The sequence below is a fragment of the Eptatretus burgeri genome, chromosome 13 (genome assembly GCF_056783735.1).
Source record: "Eptatretus burgeri isolate ZD-2024b chromosome 13, Ebu_testis_v1, whole genome shotgun sequence".
Classification (NCBI taxonomy): domain Eukaryota; kingdom Metazoa; phylum Chordata; class Myxini; order Myxiniformes; family Myxinidae; genus Eptatretus; species Eptatretus burgeri.
The window spans coordinates 7729513-7757271 of NC_140973.1; the positions used below are offsets into that span (position 1 = coordinate 7729513).

General features: G+C 43.6%; 1 protein-coding gene across 8 annotated transcripts; it reads left to right on the plus strand.

Moving 5' to 3' along the window:
• Positions 1 to 1532: 1532 nt before the first annotated feature.
• Positions 1533 to 27724, plus strand: CHST10 (carbohydrate sulfotransferase 10). 8 transcript variants are annotated; one of them, XM_085850994.1, is made up of 7 exons: positions 1534 to 2071; positions 13383 to 13468; positions 13673 to 13780; positions 14247 to 14303; positions 22440 to 22665; positions 23435 to 23540; positions 23664 to 27724. In XM_085850994.1, the coding sequence occupies exons 4-7, from the start codon at positions 14283 to 14285 to the stop codon at positions 24199 to 24201; spliced, it is 891 nt and encodes a 296-aa protein (XP_085707120.1). In that variant the 5' UTR covers positions 1534 to 2071; positions 13383 to 13468; positions 13673 to 13780; positions 14247 to 14282; the 3' UTR covers positions 24202 to 27724. The 8 variants fall into 8 exon arrangements, with proteins under 8 accessions (XP_085707116.1, XP_085707120.1, XP_085707115.1 ...); XM_085850989.1 differs by lacking the exon at positions 13673 to 13780 and having other exon boundaries at positions 1534 to 1807; positions 1895 to 2071; positions 22437 to 22665; XM_085850991.1 differs by having other exon boundaries at positions 1535 to 2071; positions 22437 to 22665.
• Positions 27725 to 27759: the final 35 nt, after the last annotated feature.

Consider the following 27759-nt stretch of genomic DNA (forward strand, 5'->3'; position numbering starts at 1 on the left):
GCCGTACGTGCAAAAAAAAACAACTTTCAAACAACCACACAGGCCGTTCTTTCACTCTCATAAACGACAACTGGATTGGGGCATTGTGTTTATCGATAAATGCGCTTAAGAAATCGAGAAATTATTACAATACAGTAAGTCATCACTATCCGGAAGTCCGTACGTTGTAACTCGTAATGGGGAACGCGGCTGAGGATCTCTTCCCCAACGGCCACACCTCCGCAGCAATGTGTCCTGTCATTGGTTTGGTAAATAAATTGCCATAACGTGGGAACCACTTGTCCGATTAATATCAAACCTTGAAAAGGCACATACTCAGGTCCCCAGCAATATATCTGGCAAGTTTCAATTTAATCGGACCAGTGGTTGTCGAGAAACAGCGGTCACAGACACACACACACACACACACACACACGCGCACACACACACACACACACACACACACACACACACACACACACACACACACACACACACACACACACACACACACACACACACACACACACACACACACACACACACACACACACACACACACACACACACACACACACACACACACACACACACACACACACATTGCTGGAATTATAGATAGATGGTGATGAAATCTGAATGAGAATAATTTGAGATTTTAAAAATGTTTCTTTTCACTCACTTTAAGCGAAGGTTCAAACCAAAACATCCAGCAATGAGCATCGCAGAGAAGAGGAAGTGATTGCTGCTCACACTGAGGCGTCACGTGGGGTGTGGAAGGGGGATAGATTATATTCTCAATGTGAATGTGTACCGTGTACCGCCACCTGGTGATGGGATAGATTATATTCTCGATGTGAATGTGTACCGTGTACCGCCACCTGGTGATGGGATAGATTATATTCTCGATGTGAATGTGTACCGTGTACCGCCACCTGGTGGTGGCAGAGGGTATTACAATTTCCTTTTTTTTTTTTTAACCCGGGCAACCCTCAGATGAAAGCATTCTTTTCATGGGTAAATTTTTCCTCCCTTCTCCCCACCAAAAAACAAAAACAAACAAACAATCGCATGGGCCTGTCAACGTGTGGGAAGGGACATCAGGACACGGCGTCAAAGGGGAGGCGGAAGGACGTGAGGACGGGGAGGAGGTGGAGGTGGAGGTGGAGGTGGAGGTGGAGGTGGAGGTGGAGGTGGAGGTGGAGGTGGAGGTGGAGGTGGAGGTGGAGGTGGAGGTGGTGGGGACTGGGGCGGTGAGGGGTTAAAACACGCTGTTCACGGGTAAATTTGTCTTCCTTTACTTCTTCTCACACAAAATTTTTAGCAAGCACGACGACTAATTGGTCGGTCCGTCAGCAAAGCGACTGATAGGCTCTGCGAGTAAATTATAAATAAAAAATATAAAATCCGCAGTCATTCAGTTAGTACGTATGCAAATCTGGTGGACTTTTTTTTTTTACCCCTGAAACCACGCCCCATTTTCCCTCCCTCCTGCATGTTGGAAAATCTACCCCCTGTCGCTGACGGGCTGCTCAGAAAGCGGGCCCGTCAGAGTGAAGAAGAAGAAGTCGGGAAAGAAGAAGAAGAAGAAGAAGCGGAAATGGCGGCGACAGAAGGCTGAAAAGCTCTGGAAGAAGAATGTGTCGTGCGTGAGAGGCTTTACCCGGTGACTCGATCCGCCGTCATCAACGTGATTACCATCGTGTCGATGATTGATCCGTATATTCCATTACCGTCCCAGCTTTGGTTCTCTGCGATGTGCGCTGTCGATGCCGGTTCGGTGAAGCCCTGTCGGCGCGCTTTTGTTCCGTTTCACGAAGTGATGAAGGTGAGGCTCGCGTCCTGATCATGTTCCACCCACGATATTCATCGCCGTGAAGGACGGTCCACCGAGGTGGTGTTCCATCCACTGCAGATTTAAAAAAAAAAACATCGTACTGAGTGGTCTCTCGTGCTGGTGAGAGAGAGAGGACACCTTCCATCAGGTGTTCACGAAAGATGCACGTCTCAGGAACCCGCGTACTGTGCTGGTTGTCCATCTGGGGACTCGCTTTCGGTCTTGTCATCTACAACCTGCTGTCAAATCAAAGAGGTGAGTGGATCTCATTCGGCGGCTGTTGGTACTGTACACGGTAAATACACGGCACCCTCGTGCTGTCGGACAAATTACCGTGTCTAACGGTGTCCATATCGATTCTCATGGTGGTGAAAACCGCTGAACCTGGTGGTTAATATCGTCACGAGGTAACCACTAAACATACATCAAATTCATTATTGAACCTGGTGGTTAATATCATCACGAGGTAACCACTAAACATTAATCAGATTAATTATTGAACCTGGTGGTTAATATCATCACGAGGTAACCACTAAACATATATCAAATTCATTATTGAACCTGGTGGTTAATATCATCACGAGGTAACCACTAAACATATATCAAATTCATTATTGAACCTGGTGGTTAATATCATCACGAGGTAACCACTAAACATACATCAAATTCATTATTGAACCTGGTGGTTAATATCATCATGAGGTAACCACTAAACATACATCAAATTCATTATTGAACCTGGTGGTTAATATCATCACGAGGTAACCACTAAACATTAATCAGATTAATTATTGAACCTGGTGGTTAATATCATCACGAGGTAACCACTAAACATATATCAAATTCATTATTGAACCTGGTGGTTAATATCATCACGAGGTAACCACTAAACATACATCAGATTCATGATTGAACCTGGTGGATAATATCATCACGAGGTAACCACTAAACATACATCAAATTCATTATTGAACCTGGTGGTTAATATCACGAGGTAACCACTAAACATACATCAGATTCATTATTGAACCTGGTGGTTAATATCATCACGAGGTAACCACTAAACATACATCAAATTCATTATTGAACCTGGTGGTTAATATCATCATGAGGTAACCACTATACATACATCAAATTCATTATTGAACCTGGTGGTTAATATCATCATGAGGTAACCACTAAACATACATCAAATTCATTATTGAACCTGGTGGTTAATATCATCACGAGGTAACCACTAAACATTAATCAGATTAATTATTGAACCTGGTGGTTAATATCATCACGAGGTAACCACTAAACATATATCAAATTCATTATTGAACCTGGTGATTAATATCATCACGAGGTAACCACTAAACATACATCAAATTCATTATTGAACCTGGTGGTTAATATCATCATGAGGTAACCACTAAACATACATCAGATTCATGATTGAACCTGGTGGATAATATCATCACGAGGTAACCACTAAACATACATCAAATTCATTATTGAACCTGGTGGTTAATATCATCACGAGGTAACCACTAAACATACATCAAATTCATTATTGAACCTGGTGGTTAATATCATCACGAGGTAACCACTAAACATACATCAAATTCATTATTGAACCTGGTGGTTAATATCATCACAAGGTAACCACTAAACATTAATCAGATTCATTATTGAACCTGGTGGTTAATATCATCACGAGGTAACCACTAAACATATATCAAATTAATTATTGAACCTGGTGGTTAATATCATCACGAGGTAACCACTAAACATACATCAGATTCATGATTGAACCTGGTGGATAATATCATCATGAGTTAACCACGAAACATACATCCGATTCATTATTGAACCTGGTGGTTAATATCATCATGAGTTAACCACGAAACATACATCCGATTCATTATTGAACCTGGTGGTTAATATCATCATGAGTTAACCACGAAACATACATCCGATTCATTATTGAACCTGGTGGTTAATATCATCATGAAGTAACCTATAAACGTGTATCAGATTCATAACTGAACCTGGTGGTTAATATTGTTACGGCTGTGGAAATTTGCAATACACCATAAAGGTCCTCAGATCAGTTATGATGTGAAGTTTATGTGCAGATAGGTCCCCACCGTTGTTTAAAGGGATTTCTTCGTGTTTCACCGGGCTGCGACCCTTTGAGATAGCCGTTTTTCTTTTTCTATCGTTATTTTGAACCAACCACGTCTCAAACACCATTACAACAACCACCTTAACCACAACGCCAACCATGCCACCATCACAACAACCGCGATCGCCTCAACCATCAACCACAACCGAACCTCCACCACCAACGTCGCTCTCAACAACCGCTTCACAGCAACCTCCACCACAACCCCTCCACCACAACCACACGTGCCTCTCAACAAACCACGCCATCCTCACCACTTTACTCCCAACCACCAACATCGCCTCACCACCTTCTCCACCCCATAAATCACCTAACCACCTTCGCAACCACAATGCCAACCACGAGCCACACCACAACTACAAGCAACCAAACCACAATCCCACGCACCAACGAATAGCATCTGCGAAAGCCAGCGCAACGCGAAGGAAACCAGAGGAGTTCCGATGGTGCGCGGATTTTCCCGCCTGTTTTCCCGCGCTTTGGTGTGGGGGAAGTGCGATGCAGGTCAAAGGTCAGAGGTCATGTAAAGGAGGGGCCTCTTTTTGGGGAAATGATTTCCTTGGACCTGAGCCAAGAATGATTTCTCTGCCCCCCCCCCCCGGGTGGCGCGCGGGAGGGGGACGAGAGGGCACGCCCCTTTTTAGAAGCTTCCCGCAGGAACTGGAAGGGGGCGGAGCCGAAAACGGGGAGGAGTCAGGCGTTGGAACCTGAGGAATAAAAGGGCGCACGAGACGCCAGGTTCGGGGGGTTGTTGGTCGTCGAGTCATATTGTCTCTTCGGCGGAGCTTTGTCTCTTCGTGGCATTGGGGATTGCTGCTACTCCGTGGTGTTCGAGATCCAGGTGCCTTCTCTCTGGGCGCCAAGTCGTGAGGGTTGTGAGCAGTGGTCCAGGGTCGAGGCACGCACGAGAGGAGAGAGCTCGCCAACCGTCGCACCACGAGAGTGCAGGTAACCAGCGTCGGTCTCCTGGGCCCATTCGGTCATCCATGGCCATAAAGGTTTACGAACCCCTTCTACCCCTTGCCTACGAGGGGGTCATTTATTTTGTTCTGTATGACTGCTGTGGCGCCGTGTCCCCTAAGTTAAAACCTGTGTAAGTGACTGTGCGTGTAAATAATAATTATAGTTGGTCGTATTGCTTTTGCATTCTATTTGTTGCTTGTATATTGCATGACTGCCCTTGCTTGTGTTGTGCTGTATAGTGAATAAATGTCCTTGTGTGCAATGTATCCCGTTCGTCGTGTCCTATTTCCCTTTCGAAAAGCCATCTTGCATCATTGAATGAGTAGTGGGTTTTGCACGCCCCGTAAAGAGAATCGGATCCGTCGAGGTCGGCGATAACACCGCTTGGTTACCACTGTAGTACGGAATGGACCGCTTAAGCGGTTCGTGTCCCAGGCCGACCTGCGGCGCGGTGCAGCCCCTCGGTAGGTTACCCGCGCGGGTACTTAGGTATATCGACATTCGGCGATTCATCCTATTTCGCGCGGGTAGAATGCGGACTGGGCTGTGGTGAGGTTAAACCCCCACCCGTGACTGGTTCCTGGCGATAGTTCCAGGAGGGTCACGACTGAATTGTCCGTCCAGTGGGCGAGCTGCTACTATTAGTGGAAAGTGGCAATTCGCACGCCGGCGGGTACGAATTCGTAACAATATCATCATGAGATAACCTATAAACGTGTATCAGATTCATTACTGAACCTGGTGGTTAATACCATCATGAGGTAACCTATAAACGTGTATCAGATTCATTACTGAACCTGGTGGTTAATATCATCATGAGTGAACCACTAAACATACATCAGATTCATTATTGAACCTGGTGGTTAACATCACTGAACCTGGTGGTTAATATCATCATGAGGTAACTTATAAATGTGTATCATATTCATTATTGAACCTGGTGGTTCATATCATCATGAGGCAACCTATAAACGTGCATCAGATTCATTATTGAACCTGGTGGTTAAAACCACTGAACCTGGTGGTTAATACCATCATGAGGTAACCTATAAACATACATCAGATTCATTATTGAACCTGGTGGTTAACATCACTGAACCTGGTGGTTAATATCATCATGAGGTAACTTATAAATGTGTATCATATTCATTATTGAACCTGGTGGTTCATATCATCATGAGGCAACCTATAAACGTGCATCAGATTCATTATTGAACCTGGTGGTTAAAACCACTGAACCTGGTGGTTAATACCATCATGAGGTAACCTATAAACATACATCAGATTCATTATTGAACCTGGTGGTTAATATCATGAGTTAACCACTAAATGTGTATCAGATTCATTACTGAACCTGGTGGTTAAAACCACTGAACCTGGTGGTTAATATCATGAGTTAACCGCTAAACGTGTATCAGATTCATTATATTACCCCTTGACTTTTTCACATTTTGTTGTTGCAGCCTTAATTTAAAATGGATTAAATTAAATAAAAAAATTGTCACTGATCTACAGAGAATATCCCATAATGACAAAGCTAAAATATGTTTTTATATTTTAACATTAATTAAAAATGAAACACAGAAATATCTTTTACATCAGTATTCAACCCCTTGAGTCAATACTTTGTTGAAGTTCCTTTGGCAGCGATTACACCTTCAAGTCTTTACCTCCACCACCGAAGGTGAAGGAGGTTATGTTTTCACCCCTTTTTGTCTGTTTGTTTGTGTACAGGATATCTCAAAAAGTTGTGGACGGATCCAGATGAAATTTTGTGGATTCGTTCGGTGTGTGACACGGACGAACTGATTAGATTTTGGTGAAGATCCGGATCCGCCTACTAGAATTTTTAAAGTGATTCTTCACCATTGCGAGATGGGGCTCAAAAACGATACATAGCGCGATATCTCAAAAATGAATTGGGCCCGATATGTTCTTATTATATGTATCATGCATTACAGGGCGGAGGTATGCGCTCTAGCGAGTGCCCTTCTTGTCTTGGGTGTGTCTATCAGTTTTGCATACGTGGATTTGGGGATTTTTTCAAGCCCTGTCAAGTTGAATGAGGAGCATTGGTAAACAGCAATCTTGAAGTCTTTCCACAGATTCTGAAAACAATTCAAGTCTGGGCTTTGGCTGGGCCACTCAAGAATTTTCACGTTCTCGTTCTGAAGTCATTCCAGTGTTGCTTTTGCTGTATGCTTGGGGTCATTGTCCTGTTGGAATGTAAATCCTCGCCACAGTCTAAGGTCTTTTGCATTCTGAAGCAAGTTCTCCTCAAGGATTTTCCTGTATTTGGCTCCATTCATTGTTTCCTCTATCTGTACAAATCTCCCAGTCCCTGCTGCTGCAAAGCATCACCATGCTTCACGGTAGGGATGGTGATTAGCTGTGCTCGATGTCTGCCAGACGTCATGTTTTGCATTCAGGCCAAAGATTTTCATTTCCGCCTCAATAGACCACAGACTCCTTTGTTTCATGCTCTCGGAGTCTTTCTTTTTTTTGCAAACTCCAGGCATGCTCTCATGTGCTTTTTTTCTCAGGAGTGGCTTCTGTCGGGCCACTCTCCCATAAAGCAGAGATTTGTGGCCTTCCGGCAGGTTCTTCCGTCTCAGCCACGGAACTCTGTAGTTCTGTCAGTGTGGTCATTGGGTTCTTGGTCTGGGCCAGGCCTGGGGAGTCATGGATTCACTGGATCATGGGGTGTGGTGCTGTTGGTACCTGTGCAGGAGGACGGAAGTCCGAGTCTTCAGGTCGCTGGTGCTTCCAGTCTTGCTCTATGGATGTGAGACCTGGACTCTGACCAGGGATCTGAGACAGAGACTTATTTCTTTGGAGAATCCTTGGCTATCGCCGGTTGGACTTTATGTCCAACGAGCAGTTGCTGAGAGAGACTCAAATGAGATTTGTTACCTGCATAGTCCGTGAGCATCAGCTGCGGCTGTGTGGACAGGTGGCTCATTTTGCTGATGCTGATGCTGATTCTGCTCACGAGATTCTCTCAGCGAGGGACCCTCGTGAGTGGAGGAGGCCAATGGGCCAACCACGTTTTTCATTGTTGCAGCAGATTGATCAACATCTCAAGGAGATGGGGATGGGCTAGGCGTCTGCCTGGGGGATGGCCAGACAGAGGCCCCTGGAGTCTCTGTGGATAGTGGGCGCAACGATGCGTTGCTCGGGTGCATGCTCCCATACCTGACCTGACCTTGTTCACCTCTCTGACAAAGGTCTTTCTTGCCTGGTTGCTCAGTTTGGTTGGACGGACAGCTCTAGGAAGAGTCTGGGTAGTTCCATATTCTTTCCATTTCCTAATGTTGCAGCTCACTGTGTTCTTGGGAACTTTCAATACTCTATAAATTGATTTATACCCTTCCCCAGATATATGCCTCCTCACAATTCTATCTTGGAGTTCAATGGACAGTTCCTTGGACCTCATGGTAGAGTTTCTGCTCTGACATGCACTGTCAACTGTGGGACCTTGTATAGAAAGGTGTGTTTTTCTAAATCATGTCCAGGCAATTGAATTGGACACAGGTGGACTCCAATGATGTTGCAAAGACAGCTCAAGGATGATCAAAGGAAATTGGATGCACCTGAGCTCAATTTGGAGTGTCATAGCAAAGGGGTTGGATACTTATTTATTTAAGACATTTCAGCTTTTCATTTTTAATTACTTTCTAAAAATTTAAAATAATATATATATATATATATTGTTGTTTGAATATATATATATATATATATATATATATATATATATATATATATATATATATATATATATATATATGTAATATATATAGATGCTGTTTGTTTGAAATAAAAGACAGAACAGAAAAATGGCTAACTCAAAGTGTCGCAGCCCATGGATCACATAAAACCCTCTATACAACGGGTTTGGTCTAACTACACATGGACTTATCGAGATATCTCACCTGAGGACTCTTTATGGTGTAATGCGAATTTTCACAACCGTAACAATACGTTGCACAGTAACACATAATGACCACAACTTGAAAACAACTGTAATTCATAATCATTTATTATCACGTATCACGCAGAGCATGATTGCGGAAAAAATATACAAGCAGTATTAACAATAATGGGGAATGGGGAATAAAATAGAAAGCCCACATGGGTAAAAGTCGTAAGTACCTTTTTGACAAATTCACTTTGTGCAAAGCGCGGTTAACAATTCAAATTCAGAAAGTTCTGCTCCAGAGAGGAACTGTGGAGCTTCTCTCTCAAATATAATTGACTGCACAAAGGCACCTTTAAGTACAACAACATCATCATCATCATCATCATCATCATCATCATCATCATCATCATGCAGTGTTAGTAAAACTCAAGCATGGTGTTTGCTTAGTGGTTAGGGTGGTGGCTTGGGATCCTAGGGTCCTGAATTCAAGCCCCGTTGGCTGCTGAATTAAAATACACCAGGAGGTTGATTCAGCCTGTCATCCTTCTGAGGTTGGCAAAATGAGTACCAGTGTATTGGTAAGGGGGACACTGCATCAGCGGCATAGCCACGTCCCAAGCAATAATGCGACCAGCAGCCACAGGCTGCACTCAGTATATATATATATATATATATATGTATATATATGTATATATATATATATATATATATATATATATATATATATATATATATATATATATATATATATATATATATATATATATATATATATATATATATATATATATATATATATAGAGAGAGAGACTGAGAGACTGACTCTGATGATAATTCTATGCTTGCATACATTATGGGCATTGGGAGCATAAAAGGCATTGACGGATAACTTGCATTTACAGTATATAAAATGTAATTAAAAGTTTTAGCTACTGATGACATACTACCCATTGTTACAAGATTCATAATTAAGCAACCTCAGGTAAGAATTATGAGAAGACGAAGAACCACATATTAATTTTGCTATACGACATAATAGTTGACATTCAATAGGTAGAAATTCAGCAATAACTGGTAAAAGAGTACAATATGGGTACTGATCATATAAACTTTTACTTCCTACTTGGGAAGCCCTACTTACCTTTCTGATAGAATTTCTCCATGATATATATAATTTAGAAATATTTTTACTTGTTATGTCCCACAGTGGGCATCAATAGAATGAGGTGCAAAAAGACTTAAACAGATGATACTTGACATGATGTGAACAGTGCATAAAATTATATAAAACTGAATTACAATCAGGAAAATCAATGAGACCAAATATATATCTATGTGTGTGTATTCATACAAAGAAAAAATATAAATCTCACATCATTAGGTACGAAAACACAATTTTGAGTGCATCTCACATAAATAATTCCAAAGCACAAAAAATTAATTTGTTGGGTGTTTTCAATCTTAATTTCGCAATAAAATAAAATAACTTCATTATGCATAAAATTACATGTAAATATTTTCACAATGTAAACTTAGGCTGGGTTTCCAACATACAACATTACAATTAACTATGCTGCAAATTCTAAATAATCAAGGACGTGGACGGCTGGCACAGCGTGTTGCTGTTACTCGTTATTTTTACACTAGTGCGTGGCCGTACTGCGTGGCCGTATGTGCAAAATAAAAATAAAAAACTTTCAAACAACCACACAGGCCGTTCCTTCGCTCTCGTAAACGACGACTGGATTGGGGCATTGTGTTTATCTGTAAATGCGCATAAGAAATCGAGAAATTATTAGAATACACGAAGTCATCACTATCCGGAAGTCCGTACTTTGTAACCCGTAATGGGGAACGCGGCTGAGGATCTCTTCCCCATCGGCCACGCCTACGCAGTTGGTTTGGTAAATAAATGGCCATAACTTGGGAAGCACTTGTCCGATTAATATCAAACCTTGAAAAGTCACATACTCAGGTCCCCCGCAATATACCTGGCAAGTTTCAATTAGATCGGACCAGTGGTTGTGGAGAAACAGCGGTCACAGACACACACATTGCTGGAATTATAGATAGACTAGTGCGTGCCCGTACGTGCAAAAAAAAAAATTTTCTTTCAAACCGCATGCCAGAAACAACAACCACACAGGTCGTTCCTTCGCTCTCGCGTGTCCGTACGTGTGGGCCCAAAAGGTACGTGGCCGTACGTGCAAAAGAAAAAAAAAAGAAGAATTGTGACGTCAATCATGCCGTCATCGCACCGTGACCAGTCATTGATTGGTAAATAAATGGCCATAACTTGGGAACCACTTGTCCGATTAATATCAAACCTTGAAAAGGCACATCCACAGGGCCCCAGCAATATACCTGGCAAGTTTCAATGAGATCGGACCAGTGGTTGTCGAGAAACAGCGGTCGCAGACCCACAAAAACACACACACATTGCTGGAATTATAGATAGATGAGGGCTTGTTCTTGCCCACACCTCCACGCCGATCAGGGCCATATCAGCGACAGCTAAAAGTGATAAACGAATGATGAAATCGGGTGTTAAAGGATTCGATCGTCAGATGCCGTTCGAGTCCAACGCTCGAACCACTCGAGTGCCCCGAAGGGCCCGGGAGAGTTTCCATTGAATGTAACGATATAGATTCCAGCACAACAGTAACAGGAACACATCATGGATTCTGTGATCTTAAAACGTCCACAAACAAAAGCTAAGACACATATAAAATCGATTTATAATATTATACTTACCAAAAAGATCACAGCGGAAGATAATTTTAACTAAAAAAGCGGAAGTCTTCTGCAGATTAAAGCGGATTGTCTGCCACACTCAGAAACAGCTGAAAGTTCACAAGTTTTACCAAACTTTGCAAATGGCGGCTCGTGATGTGGATATAGCAATTAGCCAATCAGATCTCTCCTCCGGTGAAAGGCAGACACAACCACACATGTCACGAGGTGGAAAAGCGCTCACCATGGCAACACAGGAGGCAGAAAAAACAGTTTTAGATGATCGTGCTGCCTGCGGCGGCTGTACCGCGTCGTGATCTGGTTGTGCAACCAAGCGGCCTATTCCTGACGTCATGAATCTTTCATACTGACGTCGTGTGTCTGCTGGGTAAGTTGTTTCGGATTGCCAATGGAATGTGCTGCTTGATCCGATCCTCTAGGTCTGCAGAGAGAAAGTTAAATATATTTTCTTTAAATAAAATAGAGAGATGTTGATCCAAGAAGACTTGGTTTCACCAGATATCAAAGAATGCATACTCAAAAAGTTTTTTTCTCTCTTTTCTTTACAAGATTAACCTCATAGAAGACAAAAAGTAATAGTGGGCAGACACACAGACACACACCAGTAAGAAGAATGAAGAACTAGTGTTTATCTGTGTTGGTGGATAGTTACTACAATGGATGAAATTGACAGGACGTTGATTGAGGTATGCTAACTGCCGTGGGAAGCGAGGAGAAACTGAAGTTTCAATGGTTAACGTTTCGTTGGAGCAAAATAGGGAATAAATTATCCTTTGCTCCAACACGTTTTTTTTTTTTGCAACTCTTTAGCTCGAACGAAAGGCTAATGCCCGGAAAAATCAGCTTCTACCTGCGTCCCATGGCGGTTAACATGCCTTGATCTCCTGTCCTGCTGATTCCACCCATTGTTTTACGTCTAAGTGAGTTTGGATGTGAAGAGTTAATGGTCCAATAAAAGATTGTGTATTATGATGGAAGATGACATTGAATCTATGTAAGGAATAATCCACAAAATGTTAACTAACAGCTTGTGCAGCTCACAAGTTGTACATCAATGACAAACAAGGAATAATGAAGCAGACTCGGTGTAATGAATGGTTGGAGCGTTCGCTCCAAATCTGAGAGGTCAGCGGTTCAAACCCAGACCGAGTCATACCAAAGACTGTCCGTGCTGCTTCCTTGCTTGACATTCAGCATTTAAAAAGGAGATAAACATGGACAATCCCCATAGATTAGCATCCATGGGGAGGAGGAAATTCATCCTTCGGAAATTCCCCTCTGAGTGCGGTGAGAAAGGCGGCGCCATTGCTCTGGCATTGCTGGTACCCAGAGTGGCCTGGGAAGTGACGTCACTTCCCCCAAGCTCAGTGGCTGTTTTCGTCTCATGTAACACTCCAGTGTTGCGTCTCGTCTATTTGTTTGTACGTCCATGTGTGAGTGGTGGCTTCATTACTAGCCTTAGATCCTGTTTAAGAAAGTAAAAAAAAGAAGAATAAGAATGGATTGGTGTCGTTTGTTTGGCTGTAACTATTTGGCACTTTGCCATAAGATATTTGTGCGATCTAAAGAATGTTTTGATTTATTCAAAATACTTCTGTGCATTGCAAATAATCTGCAGACCTATGATCAAGAAGTTTATGTATGTATACCAAAAAAGTCAAAGTACACTCTATAAGATGAAGGGTTTGTGTGTGATTATAATAATCTTCTGTTTTTACGACTTGATGCCTGTTAAAAAAAAAAAAAAAAATTTCTTCCAGATGTGATCAAAGAATCGCTGACTGAGGGGTATGCGCAAAATACGACGCGGACTAACATTCCAACACACAAACGTGTTGATCAACAGGTACACTGCCATGCACACGTAATCAATGAGTAGAATGAATTTCTAATTTAATTTAAAATGAGGTAAAATGCTTATTACTCTCAGTTAAATGTATTATAATTCAATAAATGTGTACTGGGAAAAGCCAGAAGGGAGGTTTGTTCACAGTGTACACATTCCTCCAGGGCAGTAAAACCTTGCATCACTTATCTTATTGGCCCACAGATGGCCTGGCTACTCCTTCTATCCTGACCATCTGGAGTGCAAAGCCTGAAAAAAGGACCGTTTATCATGCTGTGTTTGTGATTTTACTCATCTGTGCTTTCTCAAAAGGTCTCTAATTGTTTCGTTGGTTTCCTGTGATGCATTAACCACGTCTTGATAAGATCACATATATATATATATATATATATATATATATATATATATATATATATATATATATATATATATATATATATATATATATATATATATATATATATATATATATATATATATGACTGCTTGAGATTCACTCCAGGCTATCTTCCATGTGCACATGTTTCTGTCTTTTATTTTGTTACTGAATAAACAGCTTAAATTGAATTATAAAGTTCTTTCTGTTTCAAGGTGGTAAAAAATTGCCACGACAGAATGCCATTTGCTGTCACTGTATTGATTTACTCATTGTCTACTAATGTCCTTGTAATTCCATTATGAGCCTAAAGCTGACGATTACTATTCCATCATGAGAATACGTGTTTTGTATGCTGTCGTGGGTGTTCCCGTTGAGCATTTTATGGAAATTGTTTTTCAGGAGAGAACCAAACAGTCATTTGTACTGAAGCAGGTCATGGAAAAGGTGCACAAGCAGGTGTGTTAACCGGAGGAAAGATTGAAGTATACAAAACGGACTGTTGTGGGAGAGGGGTTTGAGGAAGAACCCAAGTAGGGATTGACGCGCTTATGTGAGCAAACTTGCCATTTTGTGTAAGCTTTTTCATCGTTGAGGAATTCTCAATCTCCTCTGTTTGGTATTTGCCGTATCACTCCTGTGCAGCTGTATTTACTCTCATGTACACTGACAATGTTTTTCATCTCGTTGTACCTCCGCCACAGATTATGTTTTCACAACTGTTTGTCTGTGAGCAAGATATCTCCAAAAAGTTACAGACAGATTCAGACAAAAGTTGGTGAACAGGTTTGGTGTGTGACGAGGACGAAATGATTCAATTTTGGTGAAGATCCAGTTCTGGATAGGAGAACTTTTTAAGTGATTGATCTTCACCAATTGAGTCTTGGAGCCAAATCTGCACCATGGGAGACGTTAGAACACAGAAAGAGCTTGATATTTCAGAGTTTAAATTAAAAAAAAAATTGTATCTCATGTCGAGGATCGTGTAAGAGCAAATGCACATAAACATATAACAAAGCAGGAGACAAGAGGGGTGGGAGAGGGAAGCCCAAAATAGTGGGGAACAGAAACAATTGGAGATCTGTGGTAAGGGAGAGGGATGGCGCAGGGTACATGGGGTAAACAAGAGGGTACTACAGGGACCTTCTGGAAGGAAAATGGAATTTGAAGGAGGTGGGTTTGGGGTGGATTAACGGGGGTAGAAAAGATCAAGATTTTGGATGAGAGAAGATATGAGATGGTGGTGAACAGCTGTTTTGAAGACCTGGAGGGAGGAGTGGGATTGAAGAGAGTGTGGGAGTTTGTTCCAGAGGTGGGAAAATAGAGGAATGAAACTGTGAAGGTGAGCAGTGATTCTTGATTTTAGCAGTTTCACCAGCAGGGGGTTTTCGGCGGACCTTGAGTGCCCTGAGGAAATATTCGGAGGACAGATCACAGACAAAGCGGGGGGGGGGGAGGCAAGGCCGGAGATTTGACGGTAGAAGACAAAGACTGCTGACCTGCCTCTGGTGAGAGAGTGATAGACCCAAAGACTGCTTCATCGTGGGAGATACTAATGATCCTAAAAGCCTTGGTCGCCACAGCGTGAAGTCGAGCTCGGTGTGAGGCAGGAGCACCAACCCAAAGGGGTGAGCAGTACCCCCATCAGCCTGCGGATGAAAGCTTTGGAAGCTCAGGTGTGCCAAGGAAGGACTTTATACAATGTAGGATGCCCAGTCGGCCACTGGCTTTGGAGGCCAGCTTTTTGAAGTGGAGAAAGATTGTGAGTCCCAAAAGCTTGATTGAAAGTATATCTTCAAGAGGATTGTTGAAAAGTAGATTGGGGGGTGGGTTCCAGATGGTCCTTTCAGAGAGACATGATGAGGGTGTGAGATTTGTCAGGATTGAAAGACATATTCCAAGTGTTTGACCAGCTTGTGATTTTATCCAAATCTGCAGAGAGTGAAGAGGCTGCTGTTTGCTGATCAGAGGGATGACAGATGGTATAGCAGAGTGTGGAGTCTTCAGCAAAGAGATAGAGGATTTTCCAGAGAATCTGAAAGGTCATTGATGAAAACCAGAAAAAGCACAGGGCCAAGAAAACTGCATTTAGGAAGTACTCCTAACCATAGCCCGAACAACTCGGTTGCAGAATCTGAGTCGAGGTTTGACAGCAAGCTCTCTGTCTTGTTAGGAGAAAAGGACACAGAGTCGAGGAACAGCTGGGTGCGACTGGGTAAGGTGGGTACAGAAAGTGATGGGTTTGGGACACGAGAAGCAAACACGGAGTTTACGCATTCGGCCTTTTCACGTCCATTGTCAGCTGTGCAGCCATTTGCGGTAAGGGAGGGGATGGAGGGAGAACATACACCAGAAACGGACGTAACTAGACGCCACCAGGATTTGGAGGAGGGAGACAGGTTTGAGAGTTCAGACTTGAGATTAGAAAGATGGTGTTTTCTGGCTCTCCTGAGGGTAGATACACACTTGTTCCGAACGTTGTAGAAGGAACTGAGATTGCCTTCATTAGGATTTGCCTTTCATGAGGCGAAGGGAAGTTGTTTCAGGACAACTGCCTTGCCACAAGCTTCAGTGAATCATGGGCGGGAGGAAGGGCAGGACAACTGAAGACGAGAGGGGATAAATCTGTAAATATGTATGGGGAGATTATATATTCCAAATAGAAAAGGGAGTTGTGAATTGTTTATGACAAAACGATGTGTACGAGTTGGTTAGGTGACAAGAACAAGCCGATTTCGATTTTGGTTAAGGTTCAGATGCAGACCCGACCTATCAGTGCGATACAAAACGTAAACTGTTCAACCTGGTGGAGGTCTGCTTTCTGCCGAGTGCTGTTCTCAAATTTTCTTTGTTAACCTCCACCATTGAAGATCGGAGGTTACTGTTTTCACCCCTTTCTGTTTGTTTGTTTGTTTGTTTGTTTGTGAACAGTATTACAGAAAAACTCCTCGACGGATTTCGACGAAACTTGGTGGGGGGTGGGGGGTTAGGTATGGTCCAAGGATCATGCCATTAGATTTTGTACTTGGTCCCCCCCCCCCCAAAAAAAATTGTTCGTGCATTTCTGCATGTTTTAAGTGATTTCCAACCCCCCCCCCCAAAAAAAAGATTGCAAGAGAAGATTTTTTTATTGCATATCTACATGTTTTAAGTGATTTCCAACCCCCCCTACCCCAAAAAAAAAATTGTTAGAGAAAAAAAAAGTTTTTTGCAACTTTTTTTTTCAACAAAATTCTGATTTCTTTTTTTTGCATTTCTACATGTTTTAAGTGATTTCCAACCCCCCCCCCCAAAAAAAAAATGTTTGAGAAAAGAACTATAACTGTCAGCACTGTTGACATCATATTTAATGATTAAGATGTAAGGTTCTCTTGAGTGACCCAGCAGTATTGGCGGCGGAGGTTTTGCACTCTCCTGAGTGCTCCCCCTCCAGTTTGCTCCTTTTTCGTTTTATGTTCTTCTGTTTCCTTAGTAGTGCACATTCTACTTCAACCTGAGGGAAGCTAGTGGTCTGCTTTTCTTGGATATTCCTTGAGCCCTGCAGGTTAAACTTCTTGCTATCTCAAAGTGTTATCTGGGCAGCATCTTGTGCACGATAAACACTTGCATTGTCAGATCATTCACATGTCACGTGTAAACGGGAGTCCTCGGCTTAGAAAGACAACTAGACAACGTGAATGTAGTAGTTTCAATAGTAACAGTGTATTGTTCATGTATCGCCTGGCTTGAATGTGGTTCCTTTTCTCATGCCATTTACAAAATGTGCGGCCAAGGTTAAGCAATGGGGCACATCGAGATCGTTGAGGATGGAGTTAAACATCATTTGAAAAATCTTAATTTTAGCCAGTAAGACTTCCTGAAGAACAATCAATCTCAGCAAAAGAACTTCACTAGACCTATTAAATACACACAGCACTGCTGTTATAAAGATTTAATTATTGAGAACAACAAATAAATGTCGATGCTTAAAATTAAAGTCCTGGAATCCATCTTTCCTGTTTACAAACCGATTGATTGCTGATCACCACTTTGGATTCCATCCCATTCACCCAATTCTGCACAAGCTTTTGCTCTCCTCTCAGCAATGGCTGGAGGCTCCAAATCTCAAACAAGAGGTTAGGACTCTCTCACTAGATTCATCTTGGGCATTCGACACGGTCCAGCTTCCTTCTTTGCTTGCCACGCTCTACCTCTGGCATACAAAGCTGCCTTCATTCCTGTATTTGTGACGACTGCCACTTCGACAGTCAACACGTTAACATCGATGGAACTGTTCCCTTCCTCTCACACACACAGTGTTGGGTCCACTCTCGTTCCTCGTCTATAGCTATGACCTCTTCGATTATCTGGAAAACGTTGTATTCGTTTTTCACATGATTGTAAAGTACCCTCCCCCCCCCCCCATCTCACTGATGGGCATACCAGCAGCTGCATTACTCTACTGATGTGACAATGATTCGATGCTGGATTGATAAATGGAACATGTCCTTCAATCCTGTAAAATGGCATTTTCAATCTGTCTCTTTGGAAGGATTGTAAAACGAGCCCACATACCCACTCCAACATCAACTTCTCGATGTTGGAAAATGGTCCATTTTGATTGGCCCAAGAGACTGCTTACCTGCCTGCCATGTGAAAGCAACAGCTTTGAAAGAAAGTAAGACAAGACCGCTCCTTGTGCTTCAGTCTCATCATGGGACATTCCAAGAATTTTGGATTCTATAAAATCCAGGAGAGACAGATGTGATGCTGAGTGCCAGCCCATATCACAGAGCAGTACTCCATTGAGTTACAGACAAAGACCTTGGAGATTGTGAATATCTCTGATTTTTTTCCAAGGGAAGACTTGGCGGAAGAAGTCAAAGGGCGGAGGAGCTCCTTGTGAGCCAACGGCCATCCATATCTAGTGCCCAACTGTGTCTGCGGACGTCCTCCTGCAGTTGGGTCACTTCTTATTAGGAGGTTGGTGGCAGGATTTGCACTCCGGCCACCGTAAAACCCTTCATTCCGCAAAACGCAAAAACGCAAAAAAAATCTGAAAACCCACTCCGTGGGAGTACCTCCTGTGCAGCTTCCCTTCGCAGGGCAGCTCACCGGATGACGGGATTGGGGCAAAGCCTTCGGGACCCCCAATCTTTGATAGGAGGGAAACCACGGGGTAACATCCCTGGGTCAGATTGCGGGAGAGTGTGTCGGAGTGGTGCTGAGGTGTCGTCCACCAGACGGCGGTCTCCTTGGGTTAACCTGAGGCGGTCCCTTCGGGTGGGTGCCTGGAATGTCCTATCCCTAAGAGAGGATGATCACCTGTCTCTGTTATCATCTGAGCTCAAGCGTTTGGACATCGGGATTGCAGCTCTCTGAGGTTCGGAGACCGGATTGCGGCGAGATAATGGTGGGTGGTTACACCTACTATTGGTCTGGTCGCTCTGATGGTTACCATACCCAAGGAGTTGCTGTAGCTGTGTCCAATAAGCTGACCCCAATGATAATTGAGGTAACACCGGTGAACGAGCGTATTGTGAGATTAAGGATTCGTCACTCCTTAGGTGTCATTTCCCTGGTCTCTGTTTATGCTCCGACTGAGGCGAGTGATCTCACCGTGAAGGACGCATTCTACGCCACACTCGAGTCTGTGGTTGATCAGTGCCCCAGACGAGATACACTTCTAGTCTTGGGGGATTTCAATGCATCGACTGGAACTGATAGGGATGGTTATGAGGTGTGTGTTGGTCCCCATGGGTCAGGAACTATGAACCAGAATAGCACTAAGTTCCTTGACTTTGCAAGAAGTCATAGACTTAGGGTGGCTGGTTCATGGTTTCAGCGCCCACAAGCTCATCGCTGGACTTGGTATTCCAACGCTGGCGGTGTGGCAAAGGAGATTGACCATGTCCTCATTGACGGTCGTTGGAGGATGATCCAGAACTGCAGGGTCTACCGGAGTGCTCAGTTCCTCAATACTGACCACAGGCTTGTTGTAGCAACTCTAAAGATGCACCTTAAATCCTGGAGAATGGTACCATCCCAGCCGAGGCTGGATGTTGCCAAGCTCAGGGATGAGAGAGTAGCTGAGGAGTTTGCGAACAGGCTGAGTGGACACTTGGGGGGTCTGGGTGCTTTGGGGGGTCCTGAAGAGTTGTGGAGCGCCTTCAAGACCACCGTCCTTGATGTTGCCGGTGGATGCCTTGGAGCTCACCGCAGGGCAAAGAAGAATTTTGTCTCTCAAGGGACACTGGATACCATTGACCAGAGTCGCAGGGCCAGGCTGAATGGCAGAGCTGAGCTGTTCAGGGAACTGAGGCGTAAAACTGTACGTACACTGAGGGTGGACAAGGAGGCCTATGTGCGAGGAATCTGTGAGGGGGTAGAGCATCACCTGTGGACAGGTGATTCTCGTCCCGCTTACAGGGGAATTCGCGCATTACGTTCATCCAAGCCCATCCCTCGGAGCACTACAGTTCGAGCAGAGAGTGGTAGGCTCTTGACAGAGGAGTCTGAAGTGAAGGCCCGCTGGGCCGGTTACTTTGAGCGGTTGTATCAGGCTGATCCCCCAACTGTCGAGTTGGACGTCAAGGGTGTTACAATCCCTGTTGCTGACCCCCGAATCAACTGTGGTCCACCTTCGCTTGTGGAAACACGGGCTGCGGTGAACCAGTTGAAACGGGGTAAAGCTCCAGGGATCTGTGGGATCCATGCCGAACTTCTCAAGGCTGGTGGAAATGCTGCACTCGTGTCGTTGCATGCAGTTTTGTGCTCTGCCTGGAACACAGGCATCATCCCAACTGACTGGATGAGGGACCTTGTTGTCCCTCTCTGGAAAGTGAAGGGTGATCGCCAAGACTGCAACAACTACCGAGGGGTGACGCTGCTCTCAGTGCCGGGCAAGGTCTTTGCTCGGATAATTCTCGATAGGGTTCGCCACCATCTGCTTGAGCACCAGCGTCCAGAGCAGTCGGGCTTTACACCAAAGAGGTCAACGATTGACCGTATCCTTGCACTTCGTGTCCTCACCGAACGCAGACGAGAGTTTCGGCAGGGGCTGCTTGCAGCCTATGTTGATCTCTGTAAAGCGTTTGATTCAGTGAATCGGGATGTCCTCTGGAGGATTCTTGGTCTTCGTGGGGTGCCACCAAAACTGATCGATCTGATGTCTGAACTCTACTCTGGTACTGAGAATGCTGTGAAGTGTGGTGGTACCATCTCTGACTTATTTCCAGTTGTTACTGGAGTTCGTCAGGGATGTGTACTTGCCCCCACACTTTTCAGCACTTGTATGGACTGGATTCTAGGGAGGATGTCGGAGAGATCAAGTTGCGGTGCGTCATTTGGGAATGTCAAGATCTCGGACCTTGACTTTGCAGATGATGCAGTCATCTTTGTGGAGACTTTAGACATCCTCTTGGGGGCCCTCGAGGTGCTGAATGAGGAGTCGGAGCCGTTGGGATTACGGGTTTCTTGGGTCAAAACTAAGATCCAGGCTTTCGGTGACATCTTGGATGCTGCTGTCCTGTCTGTGTCTGTTTGTGGTGAGGATGTTGAAGTCGTGGAGAGATTCACTTACCTTGGCAGTGATATTCATGTCTCTGCTGGCTGCGAGTCAGAGCTCAATAGACGTCTGGGTCGGGCCTGGGGAGTCATGGATCCACTGGATCATGGGATGTGGCGCTGCCGGTACCTGTGCGGGAGGACGAAAGTCCGAGTCTTCAGGTCCTTGGTACTTCCAGTCTTGCTCTATGGGTGCGAGACTTGGACTCTGACCAAGGATCTGAGACGGAGACTTAATTCCTTTGGTACCAGGTCTCTTCGGAGAATCCTTGGCTATCGCTGGTCGGATTTTGTGTCCAACGAGTGGTTGCTGAGAGAGACTCGGATGAGATTTGTTTCCTGCATAGTCCGTGAGCGTCAGTTGCGGCTGTATGGACATGTGGCTCGTTTTCCTGACTCTGATCCTGCTCACCAGATTCTCTCAGCGAGGGAGTCTCATGAGTGGAGGAGGCCAGTGGGTCGACCATGTGCCTCATGGTTGCAACAGGTTGACCATCGTCTCAAGGAGATGGGGATGGGCCTGGCATCTGCCTGGGGGATGGCCAGACGGAGGCCCCTGGAGTACCGGCGGAAAGTGGACGCATCGACGCGCTGTTCTGGCACATGCTCCCATACCTGACCTGAAGACTTGGAGCGACGGAGGATGCACAGTCTCTCACTGGCTTTGGAGGCCATTATCCGTTTTATCCATGAAATAGGAATGGCCATATTTGGTGGAAAGGAATTGATAATCGTACCAGCAAAAACAATTAGGCTTCTAATTTGGAAACCTATTTGAGGACTCTTCAGCACCTGACATTGTCGAATAAAAGAACAACCTTCTAAATTATCAAATCTTTAACAAGTCATGGATAAGCAGCTGCCTTTGCAAATTTCTATGTTTGCTTCTCTTCTTTGAGCTGTTCAAATAAGCTTACTTTTGATTTTGATTTTGATTTTTCAATCCTGCTGAGCTTCAACCACTAACTCCTCTCCCCCTCTCCCCCTCCCCCCTCCCCCAATCTTTTGCAATGTCGTTTTTTTTCCAACTATGTTGTCCTTTATTAGCAGGAAAAAGATTCACTAGAACTGCAGCATATGGACAAGGTGCATCGTGAGCGATTGTCCCTGCTTGAGAGGGTGTGCGGACATCCTGCCCTGCAAAATCTCACCCACATCCCTGTTGGCTCCTTCACACTCAACCGTATCTTTGTCTGCAAACGCCGCCGTGTGCTCTTCTGTCAAACGCCGAAAGTCGGGAACACTCAGTGGAAGAAGGTGCTTCTGGTGGCAAATGGTAATGTAGTACTCGAACGAGAATGGCACCCAATAGAGTGCACACCTCCACCAAGCTGAACAGTTTATGTTTTGTATTCCACTGATAGGCCGGATCTGCATCTGTACCTTAACCAAAATCAAATCTGCTTGTTCTTGTCACCGACCCAACTCATCCACCAAGTTTTGTCATAAGTCCATAACATTTTGAGATATCCTGTTATGCTATACATCGTGTGAAGAATCGCTTTAAAAAGAGTATCGGATCCACGTCTGGATATTCGCCAAAATGCAATTATTATTTTGTATGCAGCCCATATCTGCTTGTTGCATCGTTGCTGGGAGCACGGCCGTGCCATGCCCCCCTATTTCGAGTGTTCTGGTACTCGTTTTGCCGATTGTGGAAGGATGACAGTCTGAGTCAACCCAACTGGTGTTACCAAAAACTAATCGATTCGCCCTTGTCACACACCCAACCTGTCCACCAAATTTCATCCAAATCTGTCCATAACTTTTTGAGATATCCTGTTCAGACTCAGACAAACAAACGAACGGGTGAAAATATAACGTCTGTCGGCCGTCCACCTTCGGTGGCGGAGGTAATAATCTACAATTGGTCTCTGCAAGTTGGGCAAAATTTGACGTACAAATGGTAATTATTCATCGCAGGATATTTAACGAAAATACCTATCGACCCATGTTTGATTCCTGTGAATAAGAGGCATAATTATTGTCATTTTATTGCATGGAGGGCTGTAAGTATACCCATTGTGCTTTGTTGGCACATCCAGGTGTTTACAACAACACTGCCAACATTCCTGAAGAAATTGTTCATCAACACGAAAAAAATGGCTTGCCTCGTCTCTCAAACTTTTCTGTTGGGGAGATTTCTCACATGTGAGTTGTTTAATTCCACAACACGTGGAAAGCTCTTCCTTCCCAATGTTAATATTTTTGTTGTAGAAATGACCTTTTAGATTCACACTGTTTTATTTTCTTTTTTAAATGCTGTCTTTCCAGGCTTGCTTCATACTTTAAATTTTTCATTGTACGTGATCCGTTTGATCGCATCATCTCTGCTTTCAAGGACAAATTTGTAGAAAACCCACGGCATGAAGTTTGGTACCAGCAACGCATCGCACCCGTCATCATCCAAAAATTCCGACGTGGAAAGTCTTTGCTCGGACCTCTGCGGTTTGAGGAGTTTGTGCGGTACCTCGGCAGCGAGAAGCGAAGCGTGCTCGACTCGATGTTGGGGGAGCACATAATCCATTGGGAGAGCTACCTCAATCTGTGCGCGCCGTGCAGCATTCACTACGACTTGATTGGACATCACGAAACACTGCGCGATGATGCACCTTATATCTTGCACATGGCTGGATTGTCTGGAGTGGTAAGCTACCCAGACATACCCCAAGGCATTACTGAGTACAACCGTTCAAAGATTGCACACTATTACGCGAGCGTCAACAAGAAACACATCCTCAAACTTTACCAGAAATACTGGGCAGATTTTGCACTTTTTGGCTACAAACGGCCAGAATTTCTACTGCGTTGAACCTGTTGTACAGAATACAGCTTGTGTGTGTTTTTATGGCTGTAATAAAAATTAGGATTAATCTATAATAATAAATGTCATTGTGTCTGTCTCCTCCATAACTCCAGAAACCATGAAACCCAGTGGTCCCAAACTTTGCATGCATACTAAGGTACTCCAAGGGAGTGTACGGGTGAAAACTGGGTATGTGGGTAAATATAAACACCACTTTTGAAGATGATTGCTTACCTTCATGAAAGGCTTATCCTTGGTCAGGCCAACTTCACCTCGCAGGGGTCTTAGCCACTATTTAAATTCAGACTACTAAAAATGCCTTGCCTCGGAACAGGTCGTAACAGTTTCTCTACAAGAGAGCTTCACACCAACTGGGCATACCCCCTACATGAGAGATCCCTCCTCCATATTCAGCGAAGCAACTGGTGGCTGTGAACATCACTGATCTTCATACCTACCAATTACTGTATACATTACGAATCGCTTGCCGAGCCAGCCGTTCCTTATCAACCAATGTTTGTCAGCCATGTTGATTCATTCACAAGCGGTGTTATTGACCTTGGTTTTTTTGTTTTTTTTTTAATTACAGCAGACATCGTTTTTAAAAATAAAATTACAAATTGACATTCAAAGCAATGTTGAAGTCATAAGGTAAACAATGTATTGTTCGACCGTTTCGTTGAGGTGCTTGCTTGAATGCCGAAGCCACTTGGTAGGCACTCCACATGCTGCTTTGTTTGAACCATCTGTTTTTAAAATTCCCTCCACATGAAGGACTCCATATGATGGACGACATTGTATCAATTTCAAAGTTTTAAAGAGGCAGGGATTGGCATGTCTGATTCTGCCAAGCATTTTCGGCCATTTGAACCAGAAGCATTCCCGACTGCAAGGCAGTTCTGAGATTTTCAAAAGAGAGCGGGAAATCCATACAGTATTATAGATTACTTGAACCCGTTGGGTTCCTGTTGTGACAGCGGTTGATGAAAAAAATCATTTCAAGAAAAAAAAAATAAAAAAGATAGCTCCAGCGAACTATACCGCTGAGGTTGTTTTCATTGATCAAATTCTCTCAAAGAGTACTTGACTGAATCGGGAATTGATTTTTTTTAATGATTTTTTTTTGTTTCCCGATTTTAACGAAACTTGATACTGCACACCACAGGCGAATGGTGAGTAAGGTGGCTGTAAAATTTTTGTGCTATCGTGTACCGTTTTGGCTGTATTTCGGGAACATACATACATACAAGATGAGAGTTTTAGTTATATATAGATAGATAGATGTGAAGGCTCCTTCGTTCACCAATGTTATGTCTGGGTGTGTGGTGTATGAAGAGATTTGCAGCTCTGAAAATGTCATAAAACTTCAAAAGAGGAAGAAGATCCCTCATTCCGCATATTCAGTGAAACAACGGGTGGTATTTTGCGAGACTTGTGGCGTGGCCCCATGATGTTCACACTTTTTTTTTTTTTTACGACAAGATAGTGCTGAGTGAGCGATGTGGAAAGGTGAAGTGAACGGTGAGGTATTACGTGTGTGTGTGTGTGTGTGTGTGTGTGTGTGTGTGTGTGTGTGTGTGTGTGTGTGTGTGTGTGTGTCGATTTGTTATCTCCATTTGTTGGTTTCAGGAGGTGGAACGGATTCAGTCCTCCCAGATCTCGAAGTATCCACCTCTGTCTCAGGAAGGGATCATGATTCATGGACCAATTTGTGAAGTTTTCTTGTTCTCAAAACTTTGTTCCGAGGGCTCGATCATCACCGAGCCCTGGACAGCTTCCAACTCCTGCGGTCCAAGGGATAGTTTTTAAGATCTCTTTGAGGTTCTTTTTTTTTCATCATTCTCGTTGTTCCAATAATCACTGGTACAATGTTGGCACTCTTCAGCTTCCAGGATCATTTCGTTTCATTTTAGGATCCTGGTAATTGGTCATTTTCTTGATTTCTGCGTTGTTTAGGCTGAAGTCGTTGGGTACTGACACTGCAATTACCAATGCCTTCTTTTCCTTTTTTATACCTCTGTACTATATCCAGTCGCAATGCTTTGTTTTCTATGTTCACGCTCGATAGGATCATTAGGTCATCCGTGAACTTGTTTTCAGTGATTGTTTTTGGTTGATGTTTCCATTAGTTTTCTGGAATTGGGATATTGAGACTTTTGCAGATGTACCAGTGGATTACTCTTCATATATTGTTGTGCTTTTGGGTGTACAGCTGCTCTGACATGTTTTTTTTACATCTCAATAGGAGCAGACTCATACTTTCTGTTTCAACCATTCAGAACCTACATTTGTCCGATTGACTGAGTCCCGCCATCTTTTTTTTAAAAGCCATTCGTGGTTTCCCTGGTCTTGGGCATTGCTTTTGATTCGTCTCCATCCTCGTTGAGCTGACCACTTTTTAGCCATTCCAAAGAGCCACTGCCCAACTTTTTTTGTTTGATATACCTTCCTGCTCTTTTGTCATTTTACCAGTTGTCTGTGTATATCTGTTGATATTTCGTTTTATATTTTACTTTTGTAGGTAGGTACATTCTCAGGATGCATCGATTTTTGTGGTTGGTGAGGAGTTTCTTTTTGATATACAGTTTATTGATTTCTGATTGTGGTCAGTTTATTATTCCACAGCTGTGATGGAATACTGCTATTCCATCCATTGGGACCATACTCTGTGCAGAGCGTTTGTGCTGCCGAAGCAGTCTCCTTGGCTATTGGGTACAATCCTAAACAGGTCACCACTCCGACACTGGATACCAGCAAGCTGGCACTCATTTTGCCGACCTCAGAAGGATGACAGGCAGAGTCAACCCCACCTGGCATTAATTCAACAGCCGAGAAGGATTTGAACTCAGGATCCTTGGATCCCAAGCCCACCACCTTAACCATTAAGCCAACACCAGGCATATACTGTTATTGCGAGTTGGTTTATGGCTTTGATCTTGTTCCTTGAAGAAAGGTGTTTTCAGGATCAGCTTTGTTCTATGCACGTATTCTTTGGTAATTGTTTTGCGCATTTGTTTGTGACATATTCGGTGGCCCTCTTCTCCTCCAAGGTGTTTGTATGATGTTTAATTGTCTAGATCCTGTATTGTTGTATCTCGGTCGATTTTTATTTTGTCCATTTTTGTTGGTTTACCCTGTACTAACTTGCCACACTTAACTCGGCCAAATTCCATTTGAATGTCATCAGAGTACCTTTTCACTAATTTGAGCTGTTCTGCCAATTTTTCATCATTTGGTGCAAAGAGTTTTAAATCTTCTACGTAAAGTCAATGTGTCACTTTTCTTGTCTCTTTGGATGTTCTCTTATTTTATGCGAGGATATATCTGTGTGCGTGTGTTCAGTCACCGGTGCTCCAGTATCTTGTTCATTCTGCCGAACACAACAAAAATACATCCTCTTCTCCTTTATAATAACTGGTCGATGGATTAAAGTGCGGACCCCATGGTGTTGTGCGGTGCCTCTGTGTCACCTGGTGTGATTTTTATTTTCTATTTTTATTTTTTAAAATAACCACACACTTGCATTGTTTCCCTGTTTTTGTGTGATCTGCTTTCACTTAATTA